This window comes from Bubalus bubalis, chromosome 18 (genome assembly GCF_019923935.1).
Source record: "Bubalus bubalis isolate 160015118507 breed Murrah chromosome 18, NDDB_SH_1, whole genome shotgun sequence".
Classification (NCBI taxonomy): domain Eukaryota; kingdom Metazoa; phylum Chordata; class Mammalia; order Artiodactyla; family Bovidae; genus Bubalus; species Bubalus bubalis.
The window spans coordinates 54,564,771-54,590,571 of record NC_059174.1 but is presented as its reverse complement, the minus strand read 5'-3'; the positions used below and the strand labels follow the sequence as shown (position 1 = coordinate 54,590,571).

General features: G+C 51.6%; 2 protein-coding genes and 1 non-coding gene across 3 annotated transcripts in view; all 3 read right to left on the bottom strand.

Moving 5' to 3' along the window:
* Positions 1 to 53: 53 nt before the first annotated feature.
* Positions 54 to 6,339, bottom strand: GRWD1 (glutamate rich WD repeat containing 1). Its single transcript, XM_006040976.4, has 7 exons — positions 5,925 to 6,339; positions 5,605 to 5,722; positions 5,289 to 5,454; positions 2,970 to 3,183; positions 2,738 to 2,880; positions 2,373 to 2,570; positions 54 to 1,055 (listed from the first exon to the last, which is right to left on the bottom strand). The coding sequence occupies exons 1-7, from the start codon at positions 6,109 to 6,111 to the stop codon at positions 738 to 740; spliced, it is 1,344 nt and encodes a 447-aa protein (XP_006041038.3). The 5' UTR covers positions 6,112 to 6,339; the 3' UTR covers positions 54 to 737.
* A 1,003-nt stretch (positions 6,340 to 7,342) lies between these two features.
* GRIN2D (glutamate ionotropic receptor NMDA type subunit 2D) overlaps positions 7,343 to 25,801 on the bottom strand; it is a 36,979-nt gene continuing 18,520 nt past the window's right edge. Inside the window, exons 9-15 of the mRNA XM_044930826.2 lie at positions 24,836 to 24,961; positions 24,405 to 24,634; positions 22,999 to 23,159; positions 10,264 to 10,451; positions 9,848 to 10,080; positions 8,353 to 9,675; positions 7,343 to 7,679 (exon numbers count right to left, since the gene is read on the bottom strand). Coding sequence (XP_044786761.1) covers positions 7,635 to 7,679; positions 8,353 to 9,675; positions 9,848 to 10,080; positions 10,264 to 10,451; positions 22,999 to 23,159; positions 24,405 to 24,634; positions 24,836 to 24,961 — 2,306 coding nt within the window. The 3' untranslated portion in view covers positions 7,343 to 7,634. The remainder of the gene's footprint in view (positions 7,680 to 8,352; positions 9,676 to 9,847; positions 10,081 to 10,263; positions 10,452 to 22,998; positions 23,160 to 24,404; positions 24,635 to 24,835; positions 24,962 to 25,801) is intronic.
* TRNAA-UGC lies at positions 19,991 to 20,063 on the bottom strand. Its single transcript has one exon. It is a non-coding gene; the product is annotated as a tRNA-Ala (tRNA).

Here is a 25,801-nt window from a genome sequence, read left to right as displayed (position 1 = left end):
CCTCATTTCCTCATGAGACTGCGGCCAGAAGGACCAGCCTCCACAATTTGGGCTCCATTCTGGTTCTTTATTGCCCCTCAAGAGCTCCTGAATTCCCCCCTGTACAATGCCTGTCTCTGGGAGGAGGGGAGAAGGCTCCACCCAGTCAAACCCAGCTGGCAGGAAGACAAGGGCCACACCAAATTCTGCTGGAGGAACCCACACCTCGAATTTGGTCCAGCCACTCTAAGGCACTTGAGTTCCCTGAGGGAGACCAGTGGCAGAGAGATCAAAGAGTCAAGCCCAGGGCCTGCAGCTGACAAAATACCCACAGCAACACAGGCCACACCAGGCCCATCTGGGAAATGGGCTCATGGACTCTTCTGACAGGTGGGGCTCACTGGGTTGACCCAAGTCTTTGGGTCGGAGGGTTCACTGGAGGCAACTGCAGTGGTTTTACAGGGCCATGGGTCAACCCCAGTGCTTCAGCTGGAGGAATCAAGGGGAGCAAACCGAGTCTTATTTTTAGAGCCATGAGTCAAACCGTCTCTCTTAGCAAGAGGGGCACTGGACCAAACCAAGTCCTTGCAAAGAACAGTAAGTCAAACACAATCCATCATGGTGGCCAAAGGGCCAAACCAAGTCCTTTTGGAGAGGCGCTGGCCAGCAGATCTGAATGAGTCCCTTCCAGGGAAACGATGAACTTCAACTTCAGTTCCAAGTAAGTGGAGGACCAGACAGACTCGGCCAGACCAAGCTCAGACGCTGATGGTGCGGAAGACGGTGAAGCCCGACAGGGCGGTGCTGACCAGCACCCCGGGGCACTGCGGGTGCCAGTGCAGCTCCTTCAGGTCTGTTTCGCCCTGGTGCACGAACAGCAGCTGCTGGGGGAGGTCCGCCAGCCCCGGGTCCGTCTCTGCGTCACCAGCCTCGGGGTCCCGCTCCACGGCTAGGTCCCACTGTGTAATCTGGTTGTCCGCACCCGAGGCTGCAAAGACCCCACTGTCCTGGGGGTGCCACTCGACGGAGGTCACGGGGGCCACGTGCTGCTTGAAGGTGGCCACTGGGGAGCCAGACTATGGGAAGATGGGAGTCAGGGTGTCCGAGTCCCTCAGCCTGACTCCAGGGGTGACCCAGGCAGAGCCCCCCACCCCTCTCCAGCCTTAGGGTTCAACCAGACCTTCACCCCTCCAGCCCCCAAAGACCCAGGGTCTCTGAAAGGGATGGAGGGCAGAGTACAGCTGATAATAAAGGGGTAGTGCCCCAGGGACTGGGAGTTGTGGCTTCACCTGCAAAGAAGCCCCTCCCAGCTCCAGGTCACAACTCCCCAACCCCTGCTCCTACCTGGGCCTGCTTCCGCCTCCTTCCCTGTAAAAGGAAGGTGTGGGGGACTCCCTGGTGGTTAAGACTCTGAGCTTCCAATACAGGGGGAGCCAGTTCAAACCCTGACTGGCTGGGGAACTAAGATTCCACATGACATGCAGCCAAAATAAATACATAAAATTGGGTCTTTGAAACAAATTTTTAAAAGTAAATTAAAAAAAATTAAAATGTCCCCCCACTTCCCCTGCCCAGAAGGCTGGGTTTTCTAAGTGCTCTCCCCAGTGATTCTAGAAATCCTTAATGGGGGCACAGGCACGACTCCCAGGCTTGAGAGAGAGCAGATGCAAAGAAAAGCACTTTTACTAAAAGCACAGCTGCTGGGGGGGATCGGCATGTCTCTAACTTGGAGGGGTGGTTCCAACGTTTCAACCTGGCCCTGCGATCCACCTGTCCATGTACCTGCCTGGGAAGGGGAAGGGGGCTAGAATCCACGTCAAGAAGCTTCCCCAGGGCTGATTCTGTAGAACTCAGTACACTGGAGGGGGAGTAAAAAGATGATCCTGGGAAGGCCCAGAGGTGTATGGAGTCATGGCTTTGTCCAGGGGGAGGCCTGGAGCTCCTCTCAGCTCCGCAGAGTCACCACAAAGCTGGGCGATTACATCCTATCTCTTCCCATCCCTCTGGGCCTCCACGCCTGCTCCCAGCATGACTGAGCTGAGCTCTGTTCTCAGCTGACCCTATGAAATCCACCTACAATCCCTGAGCCCTTGAGCCCCTGGGCAGCATGGCCGGTGCACGGCTCCCCTCGGGCAGATGGGAGTTGTAGTCTCTGCTCGGCCCAGCCCTGTTCCTCCAGTCAACTCTCCAGATGGTAGAGGGAGCGACCCCACAGCAGCCCCAAGCGTTCCTGACCCCGATTCCTCATCAGTATCCCAGTTCTGATGGGATCCCAGTTCTGATGGCAGGGCCTTGCCAGCTCTGGCGTATAAGCCATCTCAGAAGGGAAAACCCACAAATCCTAGTGGCCGCTGGGAGCTCTTCCCGCCCCAGGGGTCCGGCTGGGACGGTACCTTGAACTGCCGCAGGTCCCAGACCTTGAGGGCTCCGTCATCCCCGCCACTGAGCAGGAAGGGCTCCCGGCGGTTCCAGTTGATGACGTTGATGTCCCCGTCGTGGGCGGTGGCGGTGGTGAGCATGCAGGCCTTGCTGGGGGCTGCCCGGATGTCCCAGATGCGGATGGAGGCGTCAGCTGAGCAGGAGGCAAACACCTGGACGGGGCAGAGTTGGAGGGACCCCGGTGGACCCCGCTCCACCCTGGAGACCGGGGACCAGTGGTGGGCCGGCCCCTCCTGCCCCGCGCCGTCACTTGGACCTGCCCCCGGCCCCCTCCTTCCCGCCAAGACCCTGGAGTCCAGACCCCCCAGCCCTTCCTTACTGTGTCCTCGGTTGGGGACCACTGCAGGTCCTCCACGGAGCGTGTGTGGCCCACGAATGGCCGCTGGTCCACGTGCCAGGAGCCCCCGTCCGTTGGCGTCCAGAGGTGGATGTTCTTCTGACAGTCACCGGTCAGCAGGCGCCCTGGGAAAGGCAGTCGGGACTCCTGACCTCGTCACACTCAGCCAGCTGTGGCTCACCAGATCCCATTCCCACCCACCCCCGGGACTCACCGGGCACGCGAGGGGACCAGTCGAGGGCAAAGCCCTCGCCCATGTGGCCAGAGAAGGCGAAGATGGGCTTCACACGGGTCTGCTCATCCCGGAGGAAGGTGGCCAGGGCTTGGGGGTCATCCACCACTTGCAGGAGTCGCCGCAGCGCAAACACTTCCACCTGGCCCTTCTCTGACCACACCCCAGCCACCGGCTCCTCACCCAGCCACGACACCTGCAGGGTAGGGAGGAGGGGAGGGGAGGGGAGCAGGACAGGAGGCACAGCGTGACGACGACAGCCCTTTCATCCCTGAGAACCAGAGCTGCCTCCCACCCAGGCCTGGGACTTCAACTCCCAGAAACCTCTGCGAGAATAGGCTTACAACTTGAAGACCAGCTTGGTCTCCAGGACAACTCCCCCCCACTGTGGTACAGATGATGGAGGCGGGATGACAGAACTCCTGAACTCCCAAGAACTGAGCCCCCGGAAATCTGTTCAGACTCCTGGTCTCTGGAACTGTTTAAGTCTAGGCAGGTCCCAGGCCCCAGTCTCTGGATCTCTCTGCCTGTGTACCTTTGCTCACTAGGAGATCCTGTTCAGCCTCAAGGTTTCCAGTAGCCCCTAGCCCTGACCTCTCTCAACTCCAGGCTCACATCAAACTGTTTATAGACGCCCCAAGGCCAAAGCCAAGTTCCTAATTGCCCACTGCCACCTACCCCTCCCTGGAGGTCGCCACCTTGGGCTCACTGCTTGCCTCTCCTTCCTCACACTGTGCCTCACTTCCACCCAAAACGCCACCACGTCCAACCCTTTCTCGGTAGCTCTGCTGTAATCACTCAGGCTACTACTGAAGTCACCCTTCCCTGCATTCCTGTCCTGGCCCCCTCACAGGACCCTGTCCTTCTGCCCTGGCCTCCCTGCGGTCTATTCTCAATACAGCACACAGAGGGATTCCTTTAAAACACAAGTCAGATCCCATCCACTCTTTGCTCTAAACCCTCCAGTGACTCCCAGTTTCTCCCTACATAAAAGCCAAGTCCTTACAATGGCCCACAAAGCCCTAAACAATCTGTCTCCTCCGTGCCCACCCACCAAACCCTGTCACTCTCCCCCTCATCCATTCAGCACTGTTCTCCCCAACTTCCCTCAAAACTCCTCAATCAGTTTGCCCCAGGGCCTTTGCACTTGTTAGTCCCTTGCTGGGAAGCCTCTTCTCACAGATATCCTTGCTTCACTCCCTCACTTCCTGTGGGTCTCTGTTCAAAGGGCACCTTATCAGTGAATGCTCCCTTGACCACACTGTTTAAACTAGCAACCCCAGGGGCTTCTGGAATCTGCCTTTGCAGTGCAAGGGACACTGTTCCGATCCCTGGTCTGGGAAGATCCCACATGCCTCAGGGCAACTAAGCCCATGCTCCATAGCTACTGAGCTAGTGCTGTAGAGCCCGACAGCGTCAACTACTGAGCCCACCCGATGTAACTACCGAAGCCCTTGCACCATAGAGCCTGTGCTCCGCAACAGGAGACACCACTGCCAACGAGAAGCCCGAGCATTGAAACGCATAGTCTCTGCTTGCTGCAACTAGAGAAAGCCAGAGTGCAGCAACAAAGACCCATTACAGCTAAAAAACTAACTAACTAAATAAAACAGCAAGCCCATTCCAGAAGACCCTAACTCCCTTAGTTTTATTTTTCTCTGCAACACTTAGAACCTTTGGACATTACACATATGCTTAGTTTCTTATCCCCTGTCTCACTGGCATGTAAGTTTCATGGAGCCAGAGACCTTTTGCTCCCTGTTAACTCCCCAGGTCTAAAATAGTATCTGAAACATAGTAATACCTCAACAGAAACACTTCTCAAAAACTATGGGCTAAGCACTGCTCCAAGCACTATTGCATAGAGCATCTAGTTCAATTCTCACATCGACCTGATTAGAAGGAGCTATAACTCCGAATCACAAAAGTGACCCCACAGCCCAGGACACTCCCTGAGCAATAACAGAAAACACAAAGATCTCATGTTACTGCCAAGTGCTGTTTCTAGACCCCAGAAATCACCGTATTTCAGTTACTGAAATAAGGGTACTGGCTATTCCATTTTATCTTCACATCAGCCCCACCAAGTAAGTTTGGTAACTCTCACCATTCTACAGAAGAGGAAAACCTTTTTAAAAAAACATCCCCATGGCATCTAGAACATAGTGACAACGATCACAATTAACACATAAGTAATTAAAAAAACTATGTGCCAAGTGCTCTTCTTAAAGCTGAAGGGCATGGACGTGGGGGGTGGTGTGCTACAGAGTACACAGGGCAGGCTCCTGGGCCTGCATTTACCCGAACTCTGTTGATGCCTCCATAGTGGGGCACCATGGCCAGCTCCAGCTGAGGCTTCCGCTCTTCTTCATCCTCTTCGTCATCCTCCTCCTCCTCCTCGTCGTCGCTGCCCTCGGATGGTGGGGGCTTTGTCCCATGCAGATTGTGCATCCGAAGCATCATCAATCTGGGGGAGGTGTGGGAGGAATTTGGCACCGGATGGCGGGATCCTTAGGAAGGAGGGAGGGAGGAGGCTGGAAACCCCGACTTCTAGGTCCTGAGGAAGAGGAAGCTGGAGGCTCAGACACCCCTAGCGCTGTAAAGCCTCAGTTCTTACCTGTTGCTTTGGGCGCTCTCGGCCTGCGTCCCAGCACACAGGTAAAGAGTAAGAGGAAGCTCAGTCCGGTTGTCTCCCAGGTGATCCCGGACTATGTCGAAGCTGAGACAGGGGGCGCCTGGGAATGGAAGGAGGGATGGGAAAATTAGGATTGGACAGCGGGTTCTCGGCCCTCTTGAGTGTGATGTCAATCCTCTTAAATCCTAATTTCTCTTTCAAACAGCCTCTTAAGTTAAAGATTCAGGATCAGCTCCTCTCAGGACCCAAGATTCCAGTCTCTTCCTTCGAGAGGACCCAGGATGCCGGGTGCCCAGACCTACCAGTCTGTGCTCGGTGGTACAGCACGTAGGCCTCCTCGTCCATGACCAGCTCCTCTCCTTCGCGCAGCGGCGGTCCCCGGCCAGGTAGGTAGACCTGAGCCTGGCCCTTGGACCCTGTTTCTTGGGATTCGGTCTCCATAGACTCCCCAGGTTCACACGTGCGCCGCCGACCCTTGCGCGCCGCCATCTTCGGAGCCTCTAGCCGCTGGCGCGAGGTAACAGCGTCACTTCTGGGTTGCGTTTTCCCTTCTTAGGAGGATCCGCCCTACTGCGCGGTTACCTTGGAAACCTCCTGGTTCACCAATTAGGGCGATGGGGAGAGGGCGAAGAACTAAGAAAATAGCATCCTGGCTTGGCTACCAAGGCCTGTAGATCCGAGGCAACTGTACCCTTCCCGTGACTTTGGGGCGCTCTTCCGCAGAGCGGCGGCAAGGCCTCCTGGGAGTTGTAGTTCTGCAGGAGGCCTGTTTGCCCCATCAACTATACAGGCACTCCAGACCCGGATTCCATCTTCCACCTTTGACTCCCAATCCTTTCTTACTTACTTAATTATTCGTGTATGCACATAAGAGCTTTTACTGGCAAGGAGACTAGGTTTCTGCTCCCTGAGGATCTATAAAGCCGATTTCTTTTCCCCTCCTTGTTATGAAGGCTTTAATTTACTTCAAAATGCTTAAGTGTAGGCAGGATGATATGTATAAATTAGTTCGTTGGATCTACCCTCTAGGGGTAGTCAGTTGCCTAACCAGGCGTTCACGGTGAAGCCCTGGTCAGCAAGCACTTAATCAGAAAGTCCACTCTCTAGAGGCAGCTACTACAAGTGCTTCCGCTCTTTTTATTGCCCTTCAACACCAGAGATTTGGCTAATTGGCATAATGAAATGTTAGAAATAGATTCTCATTGGTGAGATTAACAGAATTCAAGATATGTGAATGGGCTAGGATATAATAGACACTCACCTCCCTTGCATGAACATGATATTAAGAACCTAGCAAGCCTCATTGCTTGTTGCCATAGGAATGGTACTCTAGACTGATCCTAAAATGTTATGATCCCAGATCTTTCTTGAGTCTCTGACCCCTTTTCTCCTGCCCCCCCCTTCTCAGCTCACCCCAGCTTTTTTGGCCTAGCTGGGTAGTTTGTGGGATCTTAGTTCCCCAACCAGGGTTCAAACCCTTGCAGGGGAAAGGCAAAGTCCTAACCACTGACCGTCAGGGAATTCTCTCTGCCCTTCTCTTCTTAGGGTCTTTTCTCACCGCTTCTTTCTGGGTCTTTATTAGCCACCTCCCTCCAGAATCTCTGTTCTTGCTGAAATTCTCTTTCTGCCCCCTCTTCCTCTGTAGGACTTTTCTCGCTTTCTGTTTCCTCCACAGAAGTTTGAAGGGGACTAAGAGAAAGACACGGTACTCACATTGGGCTTGAGGAGGCATAAAAACATGGTTTATTCCAAACACTGCAATGTGGTACAGGAGAGAGGGAAAAGAGGTTGGTAGTGAGTGTGGACTCCCAGACTCCTCCCTTCCACAACCCAGCTCCAGACCCGGCTGGAGATCTGGGAGGTGGAGGTTTTGGGGCGGGTTGGGTGGGGGGGGGGGGGGGGGGGAGGGGTGGTTCTGCTGCGTCTTTACTGAAAGGGTTGGATTTGGAGAGGATATGGCCGGTGGCACCTGGGGCTGGTCGTGGGAAGTTTTGGCTTGATGGAGGTTGGGATCAACGCTGGGGCAGTAGAGGCGGGGCTTCGTTGGGGGGCGTGTCCTAGGACAAAAGAGGGGGAAGCTACTGAGGGCGGAAAAGAAGGGGGTGTCACGGTTTGACGTCGAGGGTCACAGTCTGGTCGGGGCACAGTCTGGGGCTCGGGTCACAGTTTGGGGTCAGGGGTCACAGTCTGGGGTCGGATGACCATTTTCAGGGGTCGGAAGTCACAGTCTGGGGTCAGGGGTTTCTGTGTGGCGGGGCCAAGGTCTGGGGTCACAGTTTGGCGAACGCGTCTCACAGTTTAGAGTCCCAATGGATGAAAGGTTAAAAACGGGCTTCCCCGGAGGCGTGCCTGGGGGGCCGGGGAGCTGCACAGTGATGTGGGGGCCACGGCCCCGGGCGTGGGGGTGGGACGCGGGCGTGGCGTGACCCCGCCACCTCCCGCCCCATCTGGTGACGTTAAAAAGCCCTTGTCGGGTTAAAAAAAAAAAGTCCAGTGGGCTCTGAGACCCCCGCCCCCTTGCTCCCAGGCTGGGTGAGATTTGAGGGACCAAATCCCCTCCGGTTTGAAGTGCCCCCCATAGCGAGGGGCGCAGGACGCTGCTCCAGGCGGGGTCCGGCCAGTTCTATTTTCATTTCCAACACTCGCGGGTCCTGTCCACCCCGCGTGCCCCCTCGGGCTGTGGCCTGCGCTGACCAAGGGGGCGGCGGGGCCTCCCAGGCCGCGTCATACCTCGGACTCGAGGCTGGAGAAGTGCGCCGAGCCCCGGCGGGTACCCAGGTCCCCGCCCCGGTGTCTCCGGTGGGACGCGGCGGGCAGCTGCGGCCCCCAGTGAGCGGCGTGCGGGCACCGGCGCGCGTGGCGGGAGGGCCCGGTTAGCCTGCGCGCGGGGACGGCGCGGGGACACGAGCTGAGGTCCTCGAGCGATCGCGAGGTGGGCGCGGGCGGCGGGAGGTCCCAGCCCCCGGCGGCGCGCCGGTGCCGGTGGTGGTGCGGCGCGGCGGCGGGCGCGCGGTGTGAGGCCCGTGGGCGGTGAGGGTGCGGCCGCGGGCACCCGCAGCGGGCCCGGCGCCGGTGCGGGGGCCCCGCGGCCCAGGGCGGGGGCGGCGGCGCCCACCAGCCGCCGTCCAGGCCGTCGTGCGAGCAGCTGAGATGGCGCGGCGGCGGCAGCAGCTCCAGGCTGGCGCAGTGGCGACAGTGCCAGGCGGCGGGGCCGCTGCGCGGGGGCAGATAGTCCCAGCTGCCGGCGCGCCAGCCCCCGAGCTTGTCGACCGACCAGTAGCGGCCCGGCGGCGGCCCGAGGCGCTCGGCATATGGGTAGGGGAAGTCGGCGAACCACCAGGGCTCTAGGCCGCCCAGCGACGCGCCGCCCAGGCTCTCCGAGTCCTCCGAGTCCGACGGCGACGGCTCGAGGTCAAGGTAAGGGCAGGGGGGCGGCGCGGCGCGGCAAGGGGGAGGCGCGGCCTGGGCTCCAGTGCCCGCGGCCCCCGCGCCGCCCGCGCCCCCAGCGCCGGGACCCAGCAGAGGCTGGCTCTCGGGGTCCGAGCGCGGCCAGCGCGTGGGCGCCGGAGGGCTCTCGTCCTCGAAGGCCAGGCGGCAGAGCGGCGGCCCGACGGCGGTGGCCGCGGCGGCAGGGGGCGCGGGTGGCGACGGGAAGCCGGGGAAGGCGCCGGCGGGGGGCTCGGCCGGCTCCTTGTCGCGCACGATGGCGAAGTAGGAGGGCGGCGGCTTCTGTGGCGGCTGCGTGGTCGGTGGAGACAGCGGGCGCCCAGTCGCGCCCCTGGGCGCCGCGCGCGCCTCGCCCACGCCCAGGCCCTGCGGCTCGATGGGGCCGTAGTAGCGGTGGAAGCCGTCGGCCAAGCCCGTGCCGCCGGGCGGCCCCGCACCTTTGGGGCGGCGCCAGCGATCCACGGCTGCGCGCTCGCGCGGCACGAAGGGCGCTGGGCCAGGCGGGGGCCTCGCTGCCGGGTATGCGGGGCTGGGCAGCGGCTGCGGCGGCGGCGGGGGTTTGGCGGGCGGCGGCGCAGCCTCTGCGCTGCAGCAACTGTACATTCCCTGTAGGGGCCGCGGGAGGAGCCGGGTCAGCGCAGGATGCTGGGGACCACCTGCCTTCCCTCCGACCCTCCCTCCTCTCCCGCACCCGACCTCCCTAGCTGCCTTCCACTTGTCGCCATCCCTGCCAGTTTCTTCCTTTCTCTCCGCCTCCGCCCCCCTCTCTCCCCCGTACCCTGGAGAAGGCCAGCAGGAAATCCATGCGGTGGGTGGGCCCCAGGCAATGCCGAAGGCGCCAGTACACCAGGTGCTCCCAGGCGAAGACCAGCAGGGAGAGGCCCATGGCCACCAGGAGCATGTAGAAGACGCCCGCCATGTTGTCAATGTCCAGCTTGCTGCTCATCACCTCGATCTTGTCATTGTGGCAGATTCCTGAGAGCCACAGCCGTTCCAGCATCTCGATCTCATCTGGGGACAGGCGGGTGGGCTGTCACTTTCCATGGGCACCCTCTGAGGATCCTCTTCTCTGATATGAAAGTCTAGGCCCTCAGACCCTTCCCCCCCCCACCTTTCCCCAGGACCCAGGGGTCTTTGCCTCCCCTCCTCCACTTTCCCTCCCCCGCCCCCAGGCATCTCTGCGTGCAGCCGCACCATCCCCCAGGAACTGCAGCAGTGCCAGGTCAATGGGCCGCTTCCAGCGGGAACCCTTGTGCAAGGCGATGCCATAGCCTGTGGTGGCAAAGACCTTGCCCGAGCCGATGGTGACGAGCTTGCAGCCCTCATCTTTGCGGGCCATGTAGTTGAGCACAGCCGCGTCATAGATGAAGGCGTCCAGCTTCCTGCGGGCAGGGGCATGAAAGGCAGAGTCAGTCCCACCCAGATGCCCAGATGGCCAACCCAGAGCCCCGATAACTCCTAACCTCCAACTGCTCCAGATCCTAACTGGTGGTGAACTCCTCAGCAAGCCACTGCACCTTTTTGTGCCTCAGTTTAAACATCTGTCCAATGGGGACAGCAGCAACACTCTCCCTTCCAAGGTTGTCGCACAGATAGCCCTGGGAGCAAAGCAAGTGCTGGAGAAATGTTAGCTGTGAGTGTTAATGAGATAACTACTTGTTCAGTCTCTACTGGAACCTTCCAAAAGAAGGTTCTACGTACGCCTCTGTTTTATTTATTTTAAAATTGTATTTATTTAAATATTTATTTATTTGACTGCGCTGGGTCTTTGTTGTTGTCACTCAGTCGTATCTGACCCTTTGCAACCCCATGGACTGCAGCACGCCAGGCTTCCCTGTCCTTCACCATCTCCCGGAGTGTGCTCAAACTCATGTCCATTGAGTCGATGATGCCATCCAACCATCTCATTCTCTGTCACCTTCTTCTCCTCCTGCCCTCAATCCTCGTCCTGTGCTAGTAGGGAACTAGTTGGATCTAGTTCCCTGACCTGGGCCCCCTGCATTGGGAGCCTGGAGTCCTAGTCACTGGACCAGCAGGGAAGTTCCCTACTCCTCCATTTTAAAGAGGAGGGCTGAAGCTCAGAAAGGAGAATCATACAAATAATAATAATGTTAATGATGACTTTTGTTGTGCCACGCATTCTTCTAGCTACTATAATAACTCAATTCTGTCAACATTCCTGTGAGGTAGAAACCATCATCTCCGTTATTCAGACCAGGAAACGCAGGCCCAGACATGTGTCTTAATTTGCTTGGATTCTCCCTAGGCCCTGATTTCTACAATTTGGTGGGACTTCAAGCACAGATTCTGAGTTAGTAGTTCTCAGAGATGAATACGTTGTGGCACTTGCCGCACGTCACTTCCTGCCCACCTGCTGCCATTTTGCGTTTACTTCTGTGATGATCTGATTAATTTCAGCCTCTCCCACCAGACCGCAAGAGCCTCTAGGATAGAGTCCAAGACCCATCACATTCCAGGCTGTGACCCAGCAGTTCCTGACACAAACAAGGTGGCGGTTATATTTGTGGGATAAATGAAAGAATGATAAAGGAATGCAAACTTCTGTGGATTACACACCATGTAACTATCCTGCAACATAAGACAACTGCTCTCAATCTGACCTATGAAGATGTCCAGGGTGTCTTAAGGAGAAAAAAAAAATTTAGTCCGGTATCCTAGATAGAACAGAGTTCCATAGTTATTTCCTGGGGTGAAATTTTGGTCATCTTAACTGTAGACACCAGATTAGTTCTCAGAAAGAGGAATCTGTTTTGTATAGTCCAACACTGTCCAAAAGAACATTCTGGGATGCTGGAAATGTCCCATCTGCACTGTCCAACATGGCTGCCACCAGCCCCCTGTGGCTCCGGAGCACTTGAAATGTGACCAGTACAACAGAGGGATGGAACTTTAAATGGTATTTATTTATTTAGTTTTGGTTGCTGCAGTGTGTGGGATCTTAGTTCCCCAACCCGGGATCAAACCTGCACCCGCTGCAATGGAAGCATGGAGTCTTAACCACTGGACCACCAGGGAAGTCCCAAATTATATTTAATGTTAGTTAGTTCAAATTTCCCCTTCATGGATCACAGCCTTGTGGCACAGGGGCTTGAAAGGTCTGTATAGTCAAAGCTATGGTTTTTCCAGTAGTCATGTACGAATGTGAGAACTGGACCATAAAAAAGGCTGAACGCCGAAAAACTGGTACTTCCAAATTGTGGTGCTGGAGAAGACTCTTGAGAGTCCCTTGGACTGCAAGGAGATCAAACCAGTCAATTTTAAAAGAAATCAACCCTGACTATTCATTGGAAGGACTGATGCTGAAGTTGAAGCTCCAATACTTTGGCCACCTAATGCAAAGAGCCAACTCACTGCAAAAGACACGGATGCTGGGAAAGATTGAAGGCAAAAGGAGAAGAGGGCGGCAGAGGATGAGATGGTTGGATGGCATCACTGGCTTTATGGACATGAGTTTGAGTAAACTCCGGGAGATGGTGAAGGACAGGGAAACCTGGTGTGTTGTAGTTCATGAGGTCGCAGAGTGGGACACGACTGAGCGACTGAACAACAACTGGTGGTATAGTGGTTAAGAATCCTCCTTCCAATGCAGGGGATATGGGTTCAGTCCCTGGCTGGGGAACTATGATCCCATATGCCTTAAAGACAAAAATAAATCAATATTTTTTTAAGTTTGAAAAAAAAAAAGAGGAGCCAAATGAATGAATTCAGACTGGTTCAGGACCAGCATTCTGGGTGCCAGTCCCTGGAGCTAAGAGGTAAGATTTAGTTAATAGGGAAAAAATGCAAAGAGGCTTTCCTCCACGGCCAAAGCAAGAGAACAGTGTGTACTTTTAGTGAGGAATGTATAAAGAGGTGTGTGCATACGTGGTTTAATTGATCTGGAAAAAAATGAAAAATAATGCTTCCTTTAGGGAATGGAGACTTGATGTTTCCTTTTTGGCCCTTCTAATGTGAGTGAGAAATTGAACCTTTCTCATGGGCTAGGCTTCCAGAACTGACTGGGAGGAGAAGCTGTGTTTCTTTATTTCTTTTTAAGAAATGCAGTTCCTTTCTTTCCCCGTGAGGTTGCTTGCCCTCAGCAGTAGGGCAAGCACACATTTGGTGTGTTAGCCAGGCAAAGCCATGCGAGGCTGCCAATGCCCTTGAATCTCTCTATAAGGATGGAATTTTCTAGTGTTGTCCACAGTGGTGGCTATTTGAACTCCAATTTTAATTAAACTTTAAAATTCTAAAGTCACACCAACTACACCTCCAGTGATCAAGAGCCGTTGGCTACCATATCGGACTGCCCAGGTTTAGCACATTTGCATCATCACAGAAAGGGCTCTAGGAAAGCGCTGCTCTACACACGTGTCCGTCTGGCGTCCAGACTAGAATGGAAGCTCCAGGAGAGCAGAGACTTCCATTTGCTCACTGCTATACCCTGAGTGCCTAGCCCAGTGCCTGGTGCGAAAAGACTGTTCTATCTTATATCTTTATGTGTGCTCACCCCACAGGCTATAGCCCGTCAGGCTCCTCTGTCCAGGGGATTTTCCCCGGCAAGAGTACTGAAATAGGTAGCCATTTCCTTCTCCACAGGATCTTCCCAACCAGGGATCGAATCCGCATCTTTTGCAATGCATGCGGATTCTTTTCCACTGAGCCACTGGTTTCCCAAAAGAAGTCCTTAATAAACATTTACTGGATGAATGAATGAATGAATGGACAAGTGCCTTTTAACTTTTATATCATTAGGGGTATCTTGTCAGAAGCATCGTGACTCATTATTTGGTTTCTTTCTTGGTCCTCTCTATATTAAAAGCATATATATATATATATATATAGTATGTACACATATACATGTACATATTCACATATATATAGGGGCTTCCCAGGTGGCACCAGTGGTAAAGAACCCACCTACCAATGCAGGAGACATAAAAGACACGGGTTCGATTCCTGGGTCGGGAAGATTCCCTGGAGAGGGAAATGGCAACCCACTCCCGTATTCTTGCCTGGAGAATGCTATGGACAGAACAGCCTAGTGGGCTACAGTCCATGGGGTCACCAAGAGTTGGACAGGAGTGAAGCGACTTAGCACGCACACATGCATTCATATATATATATAGAGAGAGAGACAGGAAAAAAGACTACAAAATACTGACCTTGGGGATCCCCCAATACAAATGGTCCAGACAGCCCAGCCCACAGTGAAGTCTATAGTTAAAACCCTGCTCATGCACTCACAGGTGCACCGCTTCCAGAGTTTTGGATGCCTACTCCCAAATATGAACTGACTACCAGAGGTTACTAGACACCAGATAAAGCCTCTAACAAAATTAAAGATAGAAAGAGGGACTCCCCTGGCAGTCCAATGGTTAGGACTCCACGCATCCACTGCAGAGGGCCCAGGTTCAATCCCGAGTCAGGGAACTAAGATCTTATAAGCCATGCCACACGGCCAAATAAACAAATAGGAGGGAGAACTTGGAGGAATCATTATACAGAGAGAAAATGTTAAAAAAAAACAAAACTCAGCAACTATCATTAATGTCATCAGAAAAGCAAGACAAGATACTGCAACTTTGAACCATTATGAAGTCGGATACTACAGGGACTTCCCTGGTGGTGCAGTGTATAAGGATGGGCTGCTCACGCAGGAGACACAGAATCGATCCCTGACCTGGCAAGATCCCACGTGCTGCTGGGCAACTAATAAGCCTGGGAGCCACAATTGCTGAGCCCACAGGCCACAACTGAGCGTTGCATGCCACCACAAAGATCGAAGACCCCACGTCATGAAGAGCTAAGACGCGGTGCAGCCAAACAAATCAATACTTGTAAAAGTCTGTATTTGACTCTCCAAGCTATATGGATGTATAACTCTGATAGAAACTGAATGAAAAATTAGAAAAAAATGTTTAAAGGAACACTGAGGAGAAAAAGAATTCAGCAGAGGCAGGAAATCTGAGCAAGAGGTGACAGAGAGAAACACAGGGGGATCCTTTGTGGATCCACCAAGCTTCTGGGTAAGGGGCAGAGGAGGAAGAGTCTGGGTTTCTCACTGGGTGAGTGAGGTTATATAGTGCAGTGGTTGAGAAGCTGGGCTGAGAATCAGACTGCTAGGGTTCAAATCCCAACTCTTCCCCTCAGCAGAATTGTAGGGTCTTACCATATATTCTCATCTATAGAATGAGAACAATAATATTCACCTATAAAGAGTTATAGCTGAGCACGGAAGAACTGATGCTTTCGAACTGTGGTGCTGGAAAAGACTCTTGAGAGTCCCTTGGACTGCAAGGAGATCAAACCAGTCCATCCTAAAGGAAACCAGCCCTGAATATTCACTGGAAGGACTAATGTTGAAACTGAAGCTCTAATGCTTTGGCCACTTGATGCGAAGAGCAGACTCACTGGCAAAGACCTTCATGCTGGGAAAGATGGAGAGCAAGAAGAGAAGTAGGTGGCAGAGGATGAGATGGTTGGCTGGCATCATCGACTCAGTGGACATGAGTTTGAGCAAACTCCAAGAGATAGTGAAGGACAGGGAAGCCTGGTGGGTGCAGTCCATGGGGTTGCAAAGAGTCAGACCCGACTGAGCGACTGAACAACAAATGAAAAGTTATGGGTTGAACTGTCTTCCCCTGAAATTCATAACATTGAAGTCCTATCCCAGTGCCTCTGAATGTGATCTTAGTTGGAGAAAGGGTCTCTACAGTGGTGATTAAGTTAAAATGAGGTCACTAAAGTGGGCCCTGAATGGTATTCTTCTATGAAGGAGGAATTTGAATACAGGGATATGCACAAAGGGAAGATGACATGAAAAGACACAGAAAGGGACTTTCCTCGTGATCCACTGGTGAAGAATCTGCGTAGCAATGCAAGGGACACGGGTTCAATCCCTGGTCAGAGGACTAATATCCCACATGCCTTGGAGCAACTAAGCCTACACACTGAAACTACTGAGTCCTCGAGCTACAACTAAAGACTCCACGAGCCACAGCGAAAGATCTCACATGACACAACTAAGATGCAACACAGCCCCCCCCCCCCAAAAAAAGAAAATGAATAAAAGACACAGGCAGAAGAGGGCCATCTATGAGGCCATCCACGAGGCCAGGGAGATGGGCCTGGAATGGGTCCTTCCTTTACAGCCAAGCAGGATTTCTAGCCTCCAGCACTGTGAGATGATAAATTTTTGTTACGGCAGTCCTAGCAAACCAATTGGAGAAGGCAATGGCACCCCACTCCAGTACTCTTGCCTGGAAAATCCCATGGACGGAGGAGCCTGGTAGGCTGCAGTCCCTGGGGTCACTAAGAGTCGGACATGACTGAGCGACTTCCCTTTCACTTTTCACTTTCATGCATTGGAGAAGGAAATGGCAACCCACTCCAGTGTTACTGCCTGGAGCATCCCAGGGATGGGGGAGCCTGGTGGGCTGCCGTCTATGGGGTCGCACAGAGTCGGACATGACTGACGTGACTTAGCAGCAGCAGCAAACCAATAACAGACTTAAATGAGTTAGAACTTGATGTAGAATAAACACTATAGTACATTAAAAAGATACAGGAATGATGCCAAGCCTTGGCAAGGATGTGGAAGAAATGGAACTTTCCTACACTGCCGATGAGAGTGTAAATTGGTACAACCACTTTGGAAAATGTCTGGCAATATCTTTTGAAGCTAAGCAGACACCACTATATGATCCAGCAGGTCCACTCATGGGAATTTACTGAAAGACAATGAACGTGTATGTCCTCCAAACACCTGTACAGGAATGTTCATAGTAGGATAGTCACAATGGCCAACGCTGGAAACACACAAATGTTCACCAATCAGGAGAATGGAAGGATTCTGATATACTCCTGTGTTGGTATACTCAACAGAATGGAGTGCAATGAACACACTTGGTAGTAGCATTGGACAAAGCAAGCTAGACACAAAACTATTATACACACTGTTTGATTCTATTTATGTGATATTCAGAATGAAACAAAACTAATTTACACTGATAATCTATGGAGACTAGGTCAGAGGGGGACTAGAAATGTTCCATACCTTAACCTGAGTGTGGAAACATGAATGTATAGATGATCAATGACCTTCACACTTAAGATTTGTGCATTTGTGTATGGCAGGATGTAAATGGGTGCAGCCACTATGCAGAAAAAGTATAGAGCTCAGTTGGTAAAGAATCCTCCAGCAATGCAGGAGACGCCGCTTCGATTCCTGGGTCAGGAAGATCTGCTGGAGGAGGAACAGGCTTCCCACTCCAGTATTTTCAGGCTTCCCTGGTGGCTCAGCTGGTAAAGAATCCTCCTGCAATGAGGGAGGACCTGTTTTTAATCCCTGGGTTGGGAAGATCCCTGAAGAAGGGAAAGGCTACCCACTCCAGTATTGTGGCCTGGAGAATTCCATGGACTGTATAGTCCATAGGGTCGCAAAGAGTAGGACACGACTGAGCGATTTTCAGTCATGAAATCTATTTTCACGACTTTACATGTGAAATCGATTTTCAGTTGTGAAATTTTAGCGAAATCTAAAAATAGAGTTACTATGTGATCCAGCAATCCCACTCTTGAGCATATATCTGGGAAAGACAAAAATTCTAATTCGAAAAGACACATGCATCCCAGTGTTCACAGCAGCACCATTCACAAGAGCCAAGACACGGAAACCACCTGAATGCCTGTTGACAGATGAGACAGATGAATGGATAAAGAAAACATGGTATGTCTATATATTATATATATACACATATATGTAAATACAATGGGATCTTGTTATTTGTTCGCTAAGTTGTGTCTGACTCTTTGCCATGGACTGCAGCCCACCAGACTCCTCTGTCCATGGGATTTCCCAGGCAGGAATACTGGAGTAGGTTGCTATTTCCTTCTCCAGGAGATCGTCCCAAGCCAGACATTGAACCTCTGTCTCCTACATTGGCAGGCAGATTCTTTACCCATCAGGGAAGCGCACAATGGAATACTACCTGGTCATAAAGGAGAATGAAATAATGCCATTTGCAGCAATATGGATGGAACCTAGAGATTATCATTCTAAATGAAGTAACTCAGAGAGAGGCAAATATTATGTGATATCACTTATATGTGGAATCTAAAAAATATTACACATAAACTTATTAAAATAGAAACAGACTCACAGACATAGAAAGCAAACTTATGATTACCAAAGGGGAAAAGGGGGAGGGAGAAATTAGGAGTTTGGGATTAGCAGATATACTATATATAAAATAGATCAACAACAATGGTCTACTGTATAGCACAAAGAAATGTAGTCAGTATTTTATAATAAACTATAGTAAAGAATTTGGAATATATATATATGTATATATATACATACATACGTATTATTTTGCTGTATACCTGAAACTAACATAACATTGGAAATCAACTATACTTCAGTAATAATAATATTAAAAGATCTGTGCATGTTACATCTCAATTTTAAAAAAGATGCAATATAAAAAGACCCAGGATGAAGCCTCAAGCTATTCTTACTTATGAAGGGCTGAGACTGTGGCTGACATTTAGATGAAAAGAAAAATACAGGTAACCCTCGTCCTCTGAACTCAGGGGTGGGATAGATTTGGATTCCTTTTCTTGAGATGGGGTTGTTCTCCCTTGCTGGTCACACTTTCACTGCTCTCCAAAACTCAGAAACCAAGCAGATTGAGGACGCAGGGCTTCCCGCTACCCAATTCTTGCTCTCTAAACGTAAGGATGAAATTGACTGGAAATGTGAGGGATCCCTGCGGAAGTACAAGAGAAGAGGAAGGCGATTCTGCCTCTCGAAGAAGGGCACCTTGTGCTCGGGAAAGTAGGGATTGGTGAGCAGAGCCTGGGAAAGCTGCCCTACTTTGCAGAAGCGAGGTAGAGGATCTGGAATTCCCAGGGGCCTTCCCGGAGGGAGGAGCCGAGGAGGAAGAAGTGGAAGAGGGAAGGGGGGAGAAATGAGTCAGCTGGCTGGCTGGGGAGGATACTCGGGGGGTGAGTAAGGCAGTGAAGAAGTCCCGGGGGGTGGGGAGGTGGCCAGAGCCCTTGTATGTGTCATGTTCATAACCTTCACTAAGAAACTTTCCTCATTTAGATGATGTACACCCAGGCCGACCAATTCGGCAGCTACAAGCCCCTGTGGCTGTTTTGAGCACTTGAATTGAGAGGTGTGGTGTGTAAAATGCACCTGCATGCGTGCTACGTTGCTTCAGTCGTGTCCTACTCTTTGCCGCCCCATGGATTGTCGCCCACCATGCTCCTCTGTCCATGGGATTCTCCAGGCAAGAATACTAGAGTGGGTTGCCATGCCCTCCTCCAGGGGATCTTCCCAACCCAGGGATCGAACCCATGCCTCTTGTGTCTCCTGTGCTGGCAGACAGTTCTTTACCACTGGCGCTACCTGGGAAGCCCGGGGTCTAAAGGCACCTAGACGCTAAGGGGCAGGAAACTAGATGACATCTGGGGATCATGGCAAGTAAAGGAAGGAATTAAGAAGTGGAAGAAGTACCGGGAAAGGGACTTCCCTGGTGGTCCAGGGGTTGACTCCGTGGTTCCAAGGCAGGGGGCCCATGGGTTTGACCCCTGGTCAGGGAACTAAGATCCCACATACCCTATGGCACAGCCAAAAAAAAAAAAAAAATTAAGGGAAGTACCAGGAAAGATGAGGAGGAGGAAGAGAAGAAAAAAGAAAACAGAGAGGAAAGGAAGGAAACCACAGAAGAGGTAAAAAACAGAGCTCAAGAACGCCACTGTGACTGCCACTAGCCAGATGTGATTGACTCTGAATTGAGATAAGAGATGGGCTGTGATTATAAAATCTGAAACACCCACCCTGCCCCCTGCCAAAAAAGTAAAACATCTCAAGGGTTTTTTTGGCCGCACCTTGCAGCTTGTGAGATTTTAGTTCCCCAACCAGGGATCGAACCTGGGACCTTGGCAGTGCAAGCACAAAGTCCTAACCACTGGACCGCCAGGGAATTCCTCATCATTAATTTCGATATTACATACTGAAATGATAATCTGTTGGAGCTACTGCGTTAAATACAATGTACCATTCGAATTAATGTCACCTGTTTCTTTTAGTGTGACTCCTGGAGACAATTACAGAACATATGTGGATCTACTGTACAACACAGGGAACTATATTCAGTATCTTGTAATAGCCTATAATGGAAAAGAATCTGAAAAGAATATATATTTAATTTATATATATATATATAACTGAATCACTTTGCTATACATCTGAAACACTGTAAATTTAAAAATGTTTACTTCAATTAAATTTAAAAATGCTTCATTAATGAAAAAAAAATCATTCATCCACAATTAAAAAAAAAAAAAAAGAAAATTAGGGACTTCCCTGGCAGTCCAAGACTTCGCCCTGCTGCACAGGGTGCCGGTTCATTCCCTGGTCCGGGAGCCATGGTCCCACATGCCTCATGGCCAAAAAAGCAAAACTTAAAACAGAAGCGATATTGTAATAAATTCAATAAAGACTATATAAAAACGGTCCACATCAAAAAAAAATCTTAAAATATATATAAATGTGTGTGTGTGTGTGTGTGTGTGTCTCCCCAGCTCTGCTCTAGGAAAAAAAGGATTGAGGAAATGCCTTGAAATATGAATAAGGAGGGGGAAAGGAGAGAGCTTCACTTTTTTTCATTTTTGACTGTGAGCCTTGTGGGATTTTAGTTCCTTCAGCAGGGATTGAACCCTGTTTCTGGGCAGTAAGAACACTGAGTCCTAACCATGGACCGCCATGGAATTCCCAAGATCTTCACCTTTTACATTATTATTTTTAACAATGTGCAAGTGTTACGCAAATAAAACCTTTAAACATAAGCAGGAAAGAGATATGGGAAGGGGAATGTTTGTTCATGAAACTTGGGAATGTGAAGTCAAAAGGTGTCACATACAGAGAAAGGGGGTGTCCTCCAGGCAGGAAGCCCTGGGGAAGGGGCTGAGGGGGTCCATCAGGCATCACAGCTAAAGGGAAGGCAGGAGGAAGCGTGTTCTGGAAAGGAGTGTGAGGCTTTGTAGCCCACAGGTTCCTGGGTGTCTTTAAGAACCTTCAGGAAATAGGGAAGTGGCAGCTTGGAGAACCACGTGACAATTAGAATCCAGACACAGAGATAGGGACTTCTTTGGTGGTCCAGTGGCTCAATTAGAATCTAGACACAGAGGTAGGGACTAGGTGGGACCTGGGTTCGATGCCTGGTAGGAAACAAGATCCCATATGCCGCATCTAAGACCCAGTGCAGCCAAATAAATAAATATTAAAAAAAAAATGACAGCCGGGTAAAAAAGATCCAGTTACTCTAAGTGGCCCCTTCAGGGATCAGCAGTGTGGGCCTGAGGGAAGGTGTCTGGAGGGCAGTATAGTGTGTGTGTGTGTTAGTCGCTCAGTCGTGTCCAACTCTTTGCAGCCCCATGGACTCTATCCTGCCAGGCTTCTCTGTCCATGGAATTCTCTAGGCAAGAATACTGGAGTTGGTAGCCATTCCCTTCTCCAAGGGATCGTCCCCTGTGGAATCGAACCGAAGTCTCCTGCATCGCAGGCAAATTCTTTACCGTCTGAGCCACCAGGGAAGCCCGGAGGGCAGTTTAGCTTCTGCCTAACTGGTCCCTCTAATCCCCACCCGGCTTCATTCTCCACTTGGCAGCCAAGGGGAACATTTACAAACAGAAATCTAATTACATGGCTCCCTTAAAGTCCCCCTTTCCCATGGCTTCTCACTGGCCTTCAAATAAGGCCCAGCCCTAACCTCAGCCTCAGGGATCACACCCTATGTCCTACTCTCGTCTACCCTTTAAACTGAACTCTCCACCCTTCAGCCATGCTTGCCTTCTTGCTGTTACTTTTTTTTTGTTAAAAATTTTTTGCCTTTCCGCCCAGCATGCCAGATCTTAGTTCCCCCGACAGGGATCGAACCCATGTCCCTTATACTGGAAGAATGGAGTCTTAACCACTGGACTACCAGGGAAGTCCCCCTGCTTGTCCTCTGAGAAGCCAAGACCACTCCTGGCTCAGACCTTCTGCACAACCTGTTCCCTTTGCCTGCAAGGTTCTGCCTTCATAAGTCCACCTGGCTAAGAAGGCGTCCCTCACCTCCTTCTGGGCTCTCCAGAGGTGAGCCCAGTCACCTCCCCCGTCACTTTCTGCAATGATCACACTGATTTTTCTGCTTGCATGTTTCTTGTTCATTTCCTGCCTCTAGACTGTAAGCTCCCTGGGGGCAGGAACTGTGATCAACATGTTTGTTCACTGCCTGGATGGAGTCGGGACTAAGGAAATAAATTCATGCTGAATAACTAAATCAATGAGAAACAGGGAGAGAGAGTCATTATGCTCAGCTTTGTTGTAACCTTGGACCGCTCTTTGGAGCCAGAACTTAACTTTTCCCTATGATTTGGGAAACTGATGTTAAAAGGAAAAATCCAAGTATTGATTCCAATGAGTTCAGATCTAACGATGATGATGATAGTAAGAATAATAACAGCAGACACCTACAGTGTGTCCTGCACTGTTCTAAGTGTTTTGCATGGATTAACTAATAATAACTACTATAACAATTCTTATTAAAAAAAACTTATGGGTTATTCCTATTTTACAAGGAGGAAACAGGCTCAGAGAGGTTGAGTAACTTGCCCAAGGTCACACAGCCAAGAACGGACAAAGCCAGGATCTGAACTCTGGCAGCCTGGACCCCAAATCCATAATCACTGGATCCTTAAAAATATCCTAAGGGGTTCATTCCTACCCTCAATGACCTCTGACCTCCAAGCTGACCCACCCTGGCCTGACCGCTGAGGCTGACAAATGACCCTGACCCCTTGCCAGCTCCGAGCCTCCTCAGGACCCCCAGCAGCCACACCCCTCCCCGCACCTCCCGGCCCCCAGTCTGCGCTGACCCTGCCTTGAGCTGAGTGAGCGCTTCCTCTACGCGGGGCTGGTTGTAGCGCACCATGTAACTGTGCATGTCGGGGTAGTTGCTGCGGATGTTCTTTTCCGTGGACCCGTTGGGCACCGTCCCAAACTTCAGGGGTGGGTACTGCTCCTGGGGCCGCTGGAACTGGGGCAGAATGGGGAGATATTAGAGTGCCCCCCCAGGGGCCATCTGGGTCAAGGATGTCCTCAACCAGCCTCTCCATTTTGGGGGCCACCGGTAGATGCCCCAGTCCAGAAGTGGTTCTCACACTGGCTCACGGTGACCCCCAGTAGGAAGCACTACTCTTCACCCATCACATATGTTCACAGTTATCAGTACACGTGCCCGCAAGTAGGTATACATACACGTACGCATACACAATCAGGAGTTATGTTGAAACATTTAATCCCCAGTATGGCCTGATCATGATCTAATTAGAAAAGGCCCCTGATGGGTCAGGCATTAACCCTTAACTTGCTGGATCATGGGAGGTCCCAGGGTAGGGGCTGGCATGGCACAGGCTAGGGGCAGTTGCTAAGAGTTACCAATCTTCAGAAATAGTTCACCATTTTTTTTTTTTTTTTTTTTTTTTGCCTTACCACATGGTACATGGGATCTTAGTTCCCTGACGGGGGATCGAACCCACATGCCCAGAAGTGGAAGTGCCGAGTCTCAACCCCTGGCCTGCCAGGGAAGTCCCAATGGTGCACTGTTTTAAGAACACACTGGTGTGCTGGCTTGATGTCTGGTGTATATATGACTAAAACAGAAGCTCCCCTCAACCATACTCACCCTGATTACAGAAAATACAATCAAACATATTTTCTAGTCTATTCCATTCCATTAAAAAAAAAAAAGTTTGTCATAATTCATGGAGTGGGTCACGACGCCCAGTTAACCACGTTAGTCTCAAAGTGCGCTGTGTGGACCACCTGTCCCCTGAACAAACTGTGATCCGTGGTGAGGTAAGTACAGAAACTGAGAGAGTAAGTGTTTCAAGTTATCTCAGAGAATAATTTTGTGCCTAAGAAATAAAATGTGGGTTGGAATTTTGCATGTCTTGGTTTTAAATTTTATTTTACTTTTCCAGTCATTCCTTTCTATTTTATTTTATACAAGAGTCAGTCTCTACTGGATTAGACATGTCAAAAATTAGCCCTTCATCACAGTTTGAGGGAAGCACTGATCTAGAATATTCCTTGTGGCACTATGGCCCCTAGAATATTTGGGGATACTATTTTCTCCTTAGAATATTTAAATAAATTGTGAAACATAACCTTTTCCCTCCAGAATATTCCATTCTAGTACTCTAGAACTCTTTCTGGGAAAAAAAACCCCATCTGCCACCTCCAACCCCAGCCCATTCCCTCCCTCCCCAAACACACACACCTTTCGGTCACTGAGCCCAGACACAGTGTCCACGTACTCCTCCTGGATCATGAAGGCGGCCAGGTTGGCTGTGTAGCTGGCGAGAAAGATGACAGCGAAGAAGGCCCACACCAACACCATGATTTTGCTGGTGGTCCCCCGGGGGTTCTCCACGGGCACCGAGTTGTTGAACACCAGGGCCCAGAGCAGCCAGATGGATTTCCCAATGGTGAAGGTTGAGCCACCAGGGCCTGCAGGGGGCCAGGAGGAGGACATGGACCCCACATCCCTTCTGCTCAATGAGGGAGAGCAGAGAGGACTACAATTCCCAGTGGCCCCTGAGGCCCCTGCTACCTCAGGAGACCACAGCTCTTTCCCAGGGGCTGTTGGGAAATGTAGTTCTATCTGTGGTCCAGGCACACTGAGGTAGGGTGATGGAAGAAGGCACTCACGTTTGCCCGTGGCCAGGCTGCGGTTGTAGCCGACGGGACTGAGGTACTCGAAGATGAAAACGGTGACCGCGACCACAGTGAGGCACATGACGAACATCATCACCCACACCGCAGGGCTGTATGGCTCTAAGGGCAAGGGGGTGTGTGGTCATGATTCATCCAAGACAAGGCTTGGGTGCCCCCAGACATGTGACCTCGTCCTACTTTGCCCCCTTCTCAGAGATAGACTCACTACCCACCAGACCCCTGGGGAGAGCGGGTGTGGGGGTTTGAGGGGAGAACAGTCTCTTCCAAAGACAGTCATCTCAACCATTTCTGTGATTTCAACCACCAAATGCAAACTGTCTTCTAAATACCTTTCCTGAACCCCAGACCTGATTCTCCACCCACCCCCGGCAATCGCCCCAGGCCATTCATGTCCCACGCTGAGCCCAGCACCAACTCCCATGTCCCCATCCTGGGAGTTTTACCATTCATCCAGTCACTCCCCAGACCCTCCTCCCCTATTTGCCACCCTCTCTCCCTCCTCGATCTTCCTCCCCAGCATCCCATCAGTCCCCACCTCCCTTCTCCTGTCCTCCCTCTACCTCTACTCCCCACCTGGACCTTTCTTCTCCATTCTCTCTGCCAACAAGTCTCAGGCCACACCCTGTCCCCTGGACCATCTCCCCGTGCTCTCCCCTCCAGCCCTTCCTTCCACTATGGCCCTAAGAGGCTCTCTCTACACCCAGAGATGAGCTGTCCTCAACTCACAGTCCTCTGCGGCTCCCCTGCGCCCCCAGAACAAAGTCTCTGCCCCTCAGCCTTGCTTCCACTCTCCTCTCTGGACTGATTATTGTTTCAAGAACCCATTTCTTTAACCACCCAGAACCCACAGTTCCCCAAATAAGCCATATCTTCTCTGCCTCTTTCTCAATAGCTTCCCTGCCAGAGGCCCCACCCTGACCTGTCCATCAGCCAAACTCC

Coding starts and splice junctions, on each gene's coding strand:
- GRWD1 (XM_006040976.4), bottom strand. CDS start 6,111: ATGGCGGCGCGCAAGGGTCGGCGGCGCACGTGTGAACCTGGGGAGTCT. Junction 5,723..5,924: donor GTACCACCGAGCACAGACTG/GTAGGTCTGGGC, acceptor TTCCATTCCCAG/GCGCCCCCTGTCTCAGCTTC. Junction 2,881..2,969: donor CTGGTCCCCTCGCGTGCCCG/GTGAGTCCCGGG, acceptor TGCCTTTCCCAG/GGCGCCTGCTGACCGGTGAC.